This window comes from Zootoca vivipara, chromosome 5, assembly GCF_963506605.1.
Source record: "Zootoca vivipara chromosome 5, rZooViv1.1, whole genome shotgun sequence".
NCBI lineage: Eukaryota > Metazoa > Chordata > Lepidosauria > Squamata > Lacertidae > Zootoca > Zootoca vivipara.
Genome location: NC_083280.1, coordinates 85,329,601 through 85,341,974, shown reverse-complemented (window position 1 = coordinate 85,341,974; position 12,374 = coordinate 85,329,601). Strand labels below are relative to the sequence as shown.

The window sequence follows — 12,374 nt, the reverse complement described above, 5'->3', positions numbered from 1 at the left end:
CTCCCTCGGCCAATAATGCGAGAATTAGCGCGCAACCCCAGAGTCGGTCACGACTGGACCTAATGGTCAGGGGTCCCTTTACCTTTAATAATAAAGTAATGAGCGATTTTAAACATGCACATGTCCACTCATCTGCCCCACCTGCTATAAAATGCAATAGAAGTCGGAGGGAAAAATGGTGCGATGGTCAGCATCATCTCACCCACGTGTTGACAACAGGGCACGCTTGCCTCTGCCACTCTCCGAGTGGTTATTTGGGAGGGGGTTGGCCTGTGGGGGCCATGGGCTTTGACCTTAAGGTCCTGCTCTAGTTGCACCACTGAATGAACGCAAACTAATCTTCTGCATCCCCTTAGCCAGTGTTTCCCAAACTTGGGTCCCTGGCTATTTGTGTACAACTCCCATTATCCCCGACCACTGGTGCTGCTAGCTAGGGATGATGGGAGTTGTAGTCCAACAACAGCTGGGGACCCAAGTTTGCCCTTGGCTTCCTGATGCCAAACTTATCTTTGCCCTTGTAAAGATAATTGATTAAGAGAATCAGTGCAAGTGGGGAGAAGGGGATAGTACTGTTTTCAGAAACCTATATACCTCCTTGTAAAATGCAGTTAAGAATTCTTATTCTCAATATCATTTTAAAAAACACATAAGTAACCAGAACAGCCGAAAGTGCAGAATTCTACATTCCACTGATTGGATGCATTTAACTAATTTTGCTGGAGGATGAGAACCCTGAAACATTTGAAAAATGGGACACGGTGACAATGAAATTGAAAGTGGAGGGTGGGCTCCACACCCCACACCCCACTGCAGATCCTTTAGCTAGAAGGCCAAGTTGGTTAGGAAACCTAAAAGACGGAATGATGTTTAGTCCTCCTCTTCCTGAAGTGTAAACTGAGGGTCTGTAAATGGCAACGCACTCCGCTTGATAGGAAACCTCCTTACATCCAGTTAGACCATCCAGCTCATTAGGTCTGTTTTTGCTGAAAGAAAGTCTCTCTGGTTTCCTTCCTGGTCCTTCATGGAGATGTCAGGGATTGAACCCATGACCATGTGCAGGACCACTGGTCTATGGCCCCTTCCCTCCGTTCAAGTATTTTGAGACCAAAGTGGGGAGTCTGAGCAGGGGAAGGCTGGGTGGCGCAGGGCTGCCAGGGGGGGTGCTGTGCGGTGCGCCCGCCCACCAGCCGTGGCAAGAAACGGGGCGGGGGCGCCAGAGCGATCTCCGCACCACGGCGCCCAACATGCTTAAGATGGCCCTGAGTCTGAGGATTCTCCTTCCCCACTGGTGGTTGAGGAATAGGTATCTTACTTGACTTTTGAAAGATAACAGTGCAGAGCGGGTTGCTTGCATGTGCATGCCTGTTGCCTTTCCACGATTCCTAAATGCAAGTTAAGTCTGAAACCCACTTGAATTTTAATAAGAAAAGACTTGTGGTCTTTCTTTTTCTTCCTTTGGAAATCACATCGACTTGCCTTTCAGTTGACTGACACTCCTGACTTTTTTGTTGTTGATAGCTGCGGAGGCAAACCCCTAAGGACTCGTTTAGCAGTATGTAGGGGTTGGGGGTAAAATCCATTGTTTCCAAAAAGAGGCTGTTGTGGCCTGAGGACTACAACTTTCAAAGCCCATTAGTTTATATCCATCACTCTTTTATTGTGAAGTAATACTTCGTCCACCTTTCATGATTCCTTTTGTTTTTCTGTTTCTTTCCTCCGTTTCTATTATTCTTTTCTCGCCTTTTAGAAGGTAAGACCCTCTTCCGCAACCCACAACCTCTACCTTTCCTACTAAAACAGAAGAGCATGGTCCTGAGTTGTTGTTGTCGTGCCGTGTGCAGACTGTGTGCTGTGCATTTTCCTGTGTGTTGGTTGTGACACTGTACTCACTCCTAAAGTATTAAGGTTCACTTAAAGGATTGCCAGCTAGGATGTGAGGTATGGAGTTGTTTATGAGGTGGTGACAGCCACCCCGCACTATCTCACGGCGTGCTAATGTGGATTTAATGATGACAGGCTTCCTGGTGGATGCGAAATCTACCCCTGGGATTCTTGCTTCTGAAACATATAACCATCTTGATATCTTGCAGTAGGTGTTTGCATTGACTTTGCTTTCCCCAAGCAAAATAAAAATGAAAAAGTCAGTAAATGCTTCAGACATACTTTCAGTTTTGTGAAAGGGAGGCGGCTGTTTGTGAACACTAATGGGGCTACCATGTAACTGGAAACAGCTGGGTTTTATTTTTCTCCGAAAACTACCACTACTACTTTTATCACAGGGAGATTAGTATTTATAATTCAACTGCTGATTGTCGTGAACCGAGGAAGGTAGCTGTGTGTGTGTGTGCTGGATATCATATGTATTCTTATAGGTTTTTTCCAGAAGGCTGGCTGTAGCAACAAAAACTGTTCAGTCCAGAATCCGATACAGCCACAATCCAAGTCCTAGGAGCTTGTCTGGGTTTCCCATGGCATTTTTAAAATCCTGCCTTCTATTAAAAATGGCTGGTATTTTTCTGCTGAATGGCTTTCTACCAACCCACCCCCATTGTCCGTATTTGGGTATTACAAATATTCCTGTTAGGGGGAAACCCACCTTTTTAGGCATTTGGAGTGGATGTGGTTTCTAAAAGAGGGGAGCAGTTCATCTGCCAGCGATATCAGAATGGGCTCACAGAGAGCATATCATGTAATACCGTAAGCACCTGTGAAAGGTACCTTTTTAGGTAATGAATCCCCGACCAGCATTGTAAATAGGGGCATCTTCTGAAATGAAAAGGCTTTCAGATTGAAAGATGCCCAAGAACAATACTGACTGTAGCTCCCATTTCCTGTTTAGTAAGCTTCCCCCACCCACCCCCAAAATACCTGCTGGCAATTAGAATTCATTCTGGTGTATATTTATCGCTGAACTGCCAAGGTACTTACTCAACCGATAGATCTTTCAGAATGAGAGCTTTGGTACTCTGCATTGGGAGCTGCTGTAGAGACAAAGGAGTATATTCCTGGACTTTATACCTTTTTAGAAGGGAAGTGTTGACTTGCCTGAGAAATCCACCCACATCTTCCAACTATTAAGCTGCAAACCAGGAGCTCAATGTGGAGTTTCCCCTTGTCTTTTCTGCTATTGAATGGCTTGTATTCATGGACCAACATCCCCCATAGGGCAGCAATGGGGCTTCTTCAGCATGTATTGGATTGCAACCAATATTTCTCTGTGCAGGGTTATAATATTTAATCGGCGTTCTTATAGCTTGTTGCTTAGCTTTGCTGCTATAGATTACTTGTCAGTGATATAATTTCTTGATCTGTAAGAGAGCAGACTAAGAAGGTTGTTGTTTATCCTCTCATTGCCCTGCTTTCCCCCCAGCCACACCTAAGACTGTATACTCAGTGGGGCTTGCTTCTGCACATATGATTGCACTGTAAGACAACCAACAGATTTTCTTTTGCATGGTTATGCAAACATTTTAAGTCTGACCATTTTAAAGGAATTCTACTTGAAGTTTTCTACTTGCAGTCAAAGCCAAAAGCACATACAGTCGTACCTTGGTTCTTGAACATAATCCGTTCCAGAACTCTGTTCGACTTCTGAAAACGTTCGAAAACCAATGTATGGCTTTTGATTGGCTGCAGGAGCTTCCTGCACTCAATCGGAAGCTGTGGAAACCACATCCGCCATTTGGCTTCCAAAAAAACGTTCGTAAGCCGGAACAATTACTTTGGGGTTTGCGGCGTTCGGGAGTCAAAATGTATGAGTACCAAGGCGTTTGAGAACCAATGTACGACTGTACTGCTAAGATTGTACCATTGCAGAATGCAGGTGTGTGTACATTGAAATATTATCCCATGCCACATAAACCCATGCTCTCCAAAAAATTTCAAATGAAAATAAGGAGACCCTATATCATCATCATCATCATCATCATCATCATCATCATCATCATCATCATGTTTTTGCTGCTTTTGTCCTGGGGGGGGGGATTTGAATTTTGAAGATTTAGGGGAATGATATTGTGCTTTTTCTATGTGTGTGATTCTGTTCTAATTAGTTCCTAGAGAGAAAATCCCAAAGCGGCAAATGGAATACCTTCTTCGGATTAATCCTTGTTGCCCTTTTGATTTTGACCTGTAAGCATCTAGATGCTGTGTAGTGTATTATGAGCAGACTACATGGGTTTCCCCCTCCCTCCCATTTTAGTCTGCAGTATGTGAATTAGATTCCTAGAAGGTGTTCCACTGTAGTTGGCTGTTTGCTCTCCAAGGATCCTGGTACCAAGAGACGTTGGAGAGCCTATACGTGGTGACTAACTTAGCAGTTATGTCAGAAAGTTGGGCTTGGTGTGTTCCTTTGAGTGTTGCCTTTTTTGGTAATGAAATGCAGATATGGCTCAGGCTCTCCAGGCTATATCACTTCATAGATATTAGAGTCTGGCTGGCAAGTCATCTGTATGAAGGGGCCATATTATTTTGCATCACGTGAGAGCTTGAAAGGCCAGTAGTGTTGGCTTTACCTGACAACTTGCTTCTCTGCCATGGCACAGGGAAAAGGTCCTTGTAACTCCTTCCTCCTCAGCATGAACCAACACAAACTTTGGCAGACCTTTCAGATTAGGCCGCTTCCCCTCCAATGTCACCTAAGAATTCCTGAAGCATCTCTAATCCCTGCGGACGGCAAGCTACACACCGCCAAGCACTTAGGGAGCATAAGTCCCAGATACAGCTTTTGTTGCTGCAGAGGTGTTGATGGAGAATCGCCTTCACCTGTATCCTGGCCCAAGCGGTAGAAATTACCGGAGGTGCATTGTAAGAGGGGTCCGTGTCCTTGGGTTTGGATGAGGGCCAGCCTGGGAAACAGAGTGAACCCCTGGTCAGCCAGTTGCCTGTTCCTAGAGGAAAAGTTGCATTTTCTAAGCAATTAAAAACAAATCAATCTTTTGCATTCATCCTTTGATCATGCCGCCTACTTCTGAAGGCTCTTTTCCTGTGAAACAAGTATGTTAAAGCTGCATTTCTTGCTATTGTTGCTTGCAGTATATATCATATTGCTGATCTTGCCCAGGCATGAATTTCTCTGTGAATTGTTTGCTTGTCTCTTTGGGTTGCCTTGGGCAAGATAAAGCAACTAACTAACCAGTGGCATTGGGGGTGGGGGGCGCAGACTAGGAAGTGACCTCTCCAGACAACGGAACGACTCTTCTTTTCTTATCTCTGTGGCTGCGATCTCCTGGGTGATATTGTTAGGTAGTTGAATGTGCATGCATACTCCATCCATTTCTCTCCCACCCACCCCCACCTCTGCGTTGGCCCCGGGAATTGGCAAACCAAGCTACGACACTGTAACTAACTGAGAGATAATATAGTAAGAAGCAGAAGATTTGCAGTTGGGTTTTTTTTGAAAGCTTATAATGTGATGTTGCAGTTCATAAGTAATCAGTCAGTTATGATTCTGCAAAATGAGCCTCTGAAGATTTTTGTAAATTTATTCGTGTATTTTAGGGGATTTTAAATGTAATCAGTATGAACTCCATGAATTAGAAGGATGATTGGAAGCTGGAAATAAAGGTGAGCTTGATGAGATTGCAAAAAAAAAGGAAAATAGGAAATAAATAGGACTTTGTTTTAAGCAAAACATCAGACTCAAAAAATAGCACTCCTTGGAAGATATGTCATATTCTAGGTCAGAGGTACCCATTTTCCTAGAGGTACCCTGATAACTCTGAAAGTTATGTGACCTGTGGTCACATCCGTAATCGTGATGTCTTGTCATATATCAAGAGACAGAGGGAGTAGAATATGAGAACTTTGGGGACAAAGGTATTTTTGGGCAGAAACTTCTGCAGCACCCCTGGGAGCAGTATGAATCTTCCATCATTTCCCCAGCACCACCCACCCATCTGTGCTACTTGGCTGGCCACCTGGTTAGACCGAGCAGCCATATAACTATTATCTCTGCAGAGCATATGTGACTGTGTATGACTGTGAGTGCTTGAATGGATGAATTAATAATTTTTTATTTTATTTTTTTTAAAAAACACACCTGGTACTATTGCCTTGGCCTCTGTGCTTTCCTCCTCTAAACCTGGGTTGCATCCATGACACCTGTGTTAGATTACAGCGAACTGGATCTATTCCACTCTCCTAGCGGGCGATGAAAAATGAAGAATGCATGCAGATAATTGTGTGGTTGTTTCATTTTTTTATTTTTTTTATTTTTTGAAAATTGAATATATAACATTTAGCCATACCTCATTCTGGAGTTGCTGTACGCTTGGGAAATAAAACCTTAAAACAATGCATGCTGTGACCTCCTGCATTTTGAGTGACAGGAATGTGTTTGATACTTAACATTAAGTCGTTGGTTCCTCTGCGAGTTGTGCTTCACTTTGTGCTTCTGCCGTTGTACCCATACCTGCATTTTGTGGGACATGATTAAGATCATCTGCCTTTCCTCCCCTCTTTCTAAAAGGATACAGAAGCTATGAAGAGAGCATTGGCCTTAATAGATTCCAAGTTGAACCAAGCCAAGGGCTGGCTTAGAGACCCCAGCGCTCCAGCAGGTAACATTAAGTCCTCGCTGCTATTGATCAAAATTGGACCCACACTTAGAGGGGAAGGCCAAAAATTCTGTACCAAGGACAATTCTGTACCAAGAATATGCAAACTGCATAAATTAAGCCCTTCCCTCCCCCATCCAATATACACCAAGCTTATTTTTATTTTTCCATAACATATTTTGTTCTTGTAAATAGTTGGGAAGGGCAAAGAACTATCCGGCACATGGAAGTGTCACCCTTTTAAACAGCTAGCACTCTTAGCACTGTTATTATCATTAAAATGAAAGCTGAGATTCTTGGGATGCTGAACAACAGGCTGTAAGGTAGTATGTGATGTGATAACTCAGTTACAGCATGACGGTGGCACTCCAAATGGAAGCTCTTAAGACACTGTTCTTTCAAATATTAATGCAAAACAAATTGATTCTATGCTAAGTGGTTTGGAAAGCTTTGTTTATCTTACCATCCAAATTATTTAGTTCGGAACCCTTCCCAAATTAGCATTCTGGTACAGCTGCTCTTCTTGGAAAGATGTCGCATATTTATTACCGTACTAGCAGAGCTCTGCTGTTCCGAAATGTGTCCTACATTAAAATAAGCATACAAGAGTGGAACACGGTAACTGAAAAAATTTAATGCTGCCTCTGCAGCTTGACTTGATTATGTTGGCTCTCGAGAGCATTGATCACATTCTGCATCTCTATTTTATTCACTGGAACCCGTAAGAAAAACCTATAAAAGTGCAGTGTATATGTCGTGCCGTCATGAGTTAACTCCATGAAACATTACTGGATTTGGATTGTGAAGAATCTTGTTTATTTTCCTTTCCAGATGTAAAGTAAAGATGTTGCTTTGGACAGGAGATCAAACTAAACTGGAAGTTTGCTTATACCATGTATACTTTATGGCCCGGGTACATGTCACATGCTCTGAAGCAGTGTTTCCCCCAACTTGGGCCTCCAGCTGTTTTTGGACTACAACTCCCATCATCCCTGGATAGCAAAGTCAGGGATGATGGGAGTTGTAGTCCGAAAACAGCTGGAGACCCTGCTCTAAAGCAAAGGTAGCTTATCTGTGGCCTTCAAGCTGCAGTTGGACTTCAGCTCCCATCAGCTCTAGCCAGCATGGCCAATCAAGGTTGGCCCAAGACATTTTGCTACGCAAAGCAAAGGAAGGCATGGTTGCCCCAGTCCCGTGGCATGTACCAAAGCTCATCAAGACTGGTAGACTTGTACTTCAAGACAGGCAATGGAACAGTATATTTCACAACACCGGGAGGCAGCAGGGAAACCTAAGGGGTGCAGGACAGACTGCATGGCTTACACATCTGTGTTCTCCAATGCCACACCACTGCTATCTGCCCGCCAGTTGCCCAGTTCTACCTAATGGTAGTGCCACACCTGTGGCCGACAGTCTGGGATGCTGGGAGCTGTAGTCCAACAACATCTGGAGAACCTCCAGGAGATGGCGCTATCACAGTTGTAAAGATAGCATCGTCCCTGACTTTGCTATCTACGGATGATGGGAGTTGTAGTCCAAAAGTTGTACAAGCCGAAGAACAGAAACACATGGAAATTTTTTGAAAAGCATGTGTATCATTCTTTCTCTAAAATTATGCAGGAGAAAAATAACTTCCCACTTTAGTCTTAGCATTGAAATTAACTGGGTTCCAGCGGCGTGCATTATACCTAATCCGATGAAATGATACGCCTGTTTCTAGAACATTACCCTGCTGCAAGTACGCTCTTTCTATTACGATGGATTATATTTCTTGTACAACACATTCAGTAAATGTTCCTTCCTCCCTTCATTGAACGTTGCATAGCTTTTGATAGGCCCAGCAATTTCCCCCGGTGTAAATAATGCATGAGTCTTCATTGTCTGCATTCCCACATTCTTGCTTCCTAGGAGACTCTGGCGAGCAAGCCATAAGGCAGATCCTGGATGAAGCAGGAAAAGTTGGAGAGCTCTGTGCAGGCAAAGAACGCAGAGAGATTCTAGGAACCTGTAAAATGCTTGGCCAATTGACTGACCAAGTGGCTGATCTTCGAGCTAGGTAAACATCTTCTTGCTAACTGAATACATTTAACCCTGGGACTATGAAGTAGCAATCCTGCCGTTCTAAGAAAGCAACACAAAAATTATGAATTAAATGTCTTTATTTTGCCAATGATGGTGGACATCATGTTTCTGTGTGTTGTCTCTGCCCTGCATTCTGCCACTCCTGCCTCCATAATTTTCATGGAGGATTCCTGTAATTTAGTTCATGCACAGTTTTGTCTTGCCCATAGCTTTCTGTTCCTTTTGTGCTATTTCTTCCTCCACTCATTCAGGAAACCCAAATGCACAAGTGATTGTGAGTTGAATTCACCAAAGGCATATTCAGTTGTAGAAATCAATGGGTGTGACAAATTGAAACCTATATGACTTCAATGGGGCCACATTGCTCTGTTGATTACAACCTTCTGTGTATTAAAATACTGAGCAGTTGTTGCTGATTTGTTCTTCTTTTAAATAATGCGATCTGATGCATTATCACGTCAAGATCCCTTTTGGTCAATTGGAAGATCTCATATTTGCTAATGTTGACTTGGGTGTGCATCGTCTCCTGTTTATTTAAAGGAGCATAGACCTTCCCCAATTTTAAAGGGAAGTGCTTATGTGCACATTCTTCCATTTCAAAATAAAGATGGCTTTGTGTTGGGGAGAAGTAGCTGAATCGTGCAGGTGCCCCCTTTTAAATTCTGGCCCTTAATGCTTATTTAGTTTCTCATTTAAGGGCCTTTCTGTTTTCATTTCACATTTGCATTCTAGTTCTGATCTTAACTACACTCGGGGATACATGAATTTTCACATGACTTGTTAGCCTTCTGTCATTTCTGGTTGCCACTGAACCCTCTCCTCCACCTGGTGTACTGTGCCTGCCAGAGAACGCAGGAAAGAGCAGGGAGATCTTAAATTATTATGCGACTTGGAGCTGGCAGAAGCAGCATGAGCATTATGCTCATTTAATGTCACACTGAGAACCTTTCAGGGGGACTTGTCGTTGATGAACTGATGAGTGGATTTGTGGAGGCCTGATTGTACTGTCTAGAAAAAAAATACGCTTAAGCTTTCATATCTGGATTGGAGAATGGATCCCGGTGTCTTCAGAACTTGCTTTCCAATTAAGCCAAAGTAACTTTAACAGTTCAACATGCATGAAATGCTTCCTTTGGATTTTAGCTTTATTGGCAGCAAATGGGCAGCTTTCACTGAGTGGTTTATTAATCAACGTTGTGACAGCACACCAAGTATGTTGTCCTCTGCAAATTTCATTGCAGCAAGGAAAAGAGTACAAAGTGCCGTCTGAAAGGAATGGATTGTAGTCGGAAAGGTGGTGCAGGCAGGAGTAACTCCAATCCCCTGCCCCAGGCATTGAGGCCACCAGCCTTTGGGGGTAGAGACAACTCCCCCCCCCACATTTGCAATTCTTGCTTGCCACCCTACAATACTACTTCTTGTATAAATCAGCAGCAACTACTGAGCTATGGGATTAGTTAAGTCAATAGGCTTATAGCTGCAAGAGCATGGGTAGGCAACCTAAGGCCCAGGGGCCAGATCCAGCCCAATTGCCTTCTATATCCGGCCTGTGGACGGTCCAGGAATTAGCGTTTTTTTACATGAGTAGAATGTGTCCTTTTATTTAAAATGCATCTCTGGGTTATTTGTGGGGCCTGCCTGGTGTTTTTACATGAGTAGAAAGTGTGCTTTTATTTAAAATGCATCTCTGGGTTATTTGTGGGGCCTGCCTGGTGTTTTTACATGAGTAGAATGTGTCCTTTTATTTAAAATGCATCTCTGGGTTATTTGTGGGGCATAGGAATTCGTTCATTTATTATTATTTTTCAATATATAGCCTGGCCCCCCACAAAGTCTGAGGGACAGTGGACAGGCTCCTTGCTGAAAAAGTTTGCTGACCCCTGTGCAAGAGTGTGTTGGGTTTTACATGCCTTTCTTTCCCCTTGAACAGAGGACAAGGTGCTACACCGCTGGCCTTGCAGAAGGCCCAGCAAGTGTCCCAAGGCTTGGATTTACTCACAGCAAAAGTGGAAAATGCAGCTCGCAAGCTGGAGGCTATGACCAACTCCAAGCAGGCCATTGCAAAGAAAATCGATGCAGCTCAGGTAATCGCAGTGCAAATGATTCCTCCCAGTTCTTGTAAACCTAGTCCTGGTAAACTAGCATACAAGTTAGTTCTTGGGTCCCCCTCCAGTTGTTTTACCCCAGTCAATCTCTGGAATGGGTTTCAAATTGCTTTGGCTTAATCATTTTTAAATACACAGTTGTTTTATATGCATTTTGCAGCAGTGTCTTGTATTGTTTTTGTGATGAAGTGAATCAATATTAATAATATAATTTGGATTTATTCTAGCCAGGGCATCCTATTTTGTTTCAGCCATTGCAGCTGTTTGACTTTAAAGGGAGGACAGGGAACCAGCTCCCATGAGACCCAGCTAGCCCCATGGTCAGTGCTGAGGAGCTGACGGGGCATTGTAGTCCAGCATCTTCGGCAGTGCAATGTGTTCCTCGCCCCTGCTTTAAAGACTGTCCACCAATGGCTCTTAAATAAGGACTTGAAAGCCTTGGGCACTTTCTTGCAAGTCATGCCCTTCATCTTTCTTGAAGAGTAGCTGTTTGCGGAGCAAGACTCCTGTTCTGACATTCACCTGTCAAGGTGGAAGAGAGAAAAGGGGAGTGTTCTAGCATGGCATTTTTAAGGTCTCTTCCCGCAAAGGTGTGACTTTCAAGGATGCACTTCTGTTTCAATAGTAATAATAATAACACAGTGAGGGGGGAAAGTATTTGATCCCCTGCTAAATTTGCCCGTTTGCCCTCTGATGAAGAAATGATCAGTCCATAATTTTAATGGTAGGTTTATTGTAGCTGTGAGAGACAAAATAACAACAGGAAAACCCCCAGAAACCCAGAAGACAAAAGTCAGAGATTGATGTGCATTATAATGAGTCTATAGCTCTCGTCTACAGCTTAGCTAAATTTGAGGAGTACAATAGCATTTCAGACTCTATTGCACCACAGAAGGTTCAGATACTGTAAGTCAGGCATCCCCAAACTGCGGCCCCCCAGATGTTTTGGCCTACAACTCCCATGATCCCTAGCTAACAGGACCAGTGGTCGGGGAAGATGGGAATTGTAGTCCAAAACATCTGGAGGGCCGAAGTTTGGGGATGCCTGCTGTAAGTGGATCATTGTGTGTCGACATGTTCCTTTTGCATCAAGAGCTGGCTGGCAGATCCTCATGGGGGAAGCGAAGGAGAGGAACATGTTCGAGGCATTATGGCTGAAGCCAGGAAAATTGCAGAGCTCTGCGAGGACCCCAAAGAGCGAGACGACATTTTGCGGTCCCTTGGAGAAATCTCGGCGCTGACTGCTAAGTTGTCGGACCTCCGGAAACAGTGAGTATTGCAGTTGACGTGGGCATGGCTGCTTCCATGTAAGTTCCATTGATCTTCAGTTTCATGGACTCTTTATGTAGTTTGCTTTGTGCGTTCATTGACTGGCTAGCACTATGGCTGTATGGCTGTCCCATTAGCTTGTGTTGGCGGAGGAAAGCGTCTCTCGGCTTGTCCACACCAGAGATTGGAACTAGTTCAATGGCCATTTCCTCTTCCCACACAACTGTGGGAATCATTGTTTTTGTTTTTATGATTTATTACATTTCTATACCACCCTTCATCTGAAGATCACAGGGCAATTTGCAGTAAAACAGAAAGAATACATACCATAAGAAAAACAACACCCGCCACCCCACATACA

The 12,374-nt window shown here is 43.7% G+C and overlaps 1 protein-coding gene across 2 annotated transcripts in view; it reads left to right on the top strand.

Moving 5' to 3' along the window:
* Positions 1-12,374, top strand: part of VCL (vinculin) — a 79,303-nt gene that overhangs the window by 41,355 nt on the left and 25,574 nt on the right. For both annotated transcript variants that reach the window (XM_035138681.2, XM_035138683.2), the window contains exons 7-10: positions 6,470-6,560; positions 8,466-8,613; positions 10,570-10,723; positions 11,838-12,013. In XM_035138681.2, coding sequence (XP_034994572.1) covers positions 6,470-6,560; positions 8,466-8,613; positions 10,570-10,723; positions 11,838-12,013 — 569 coding nt within the window. The remainder of the gene's footprint in view (positions 1-6,469; positions 6,561-8,465; positions 8,614-10,569; positions 10,724-11,837; positions 12,014-12,374) is intronic.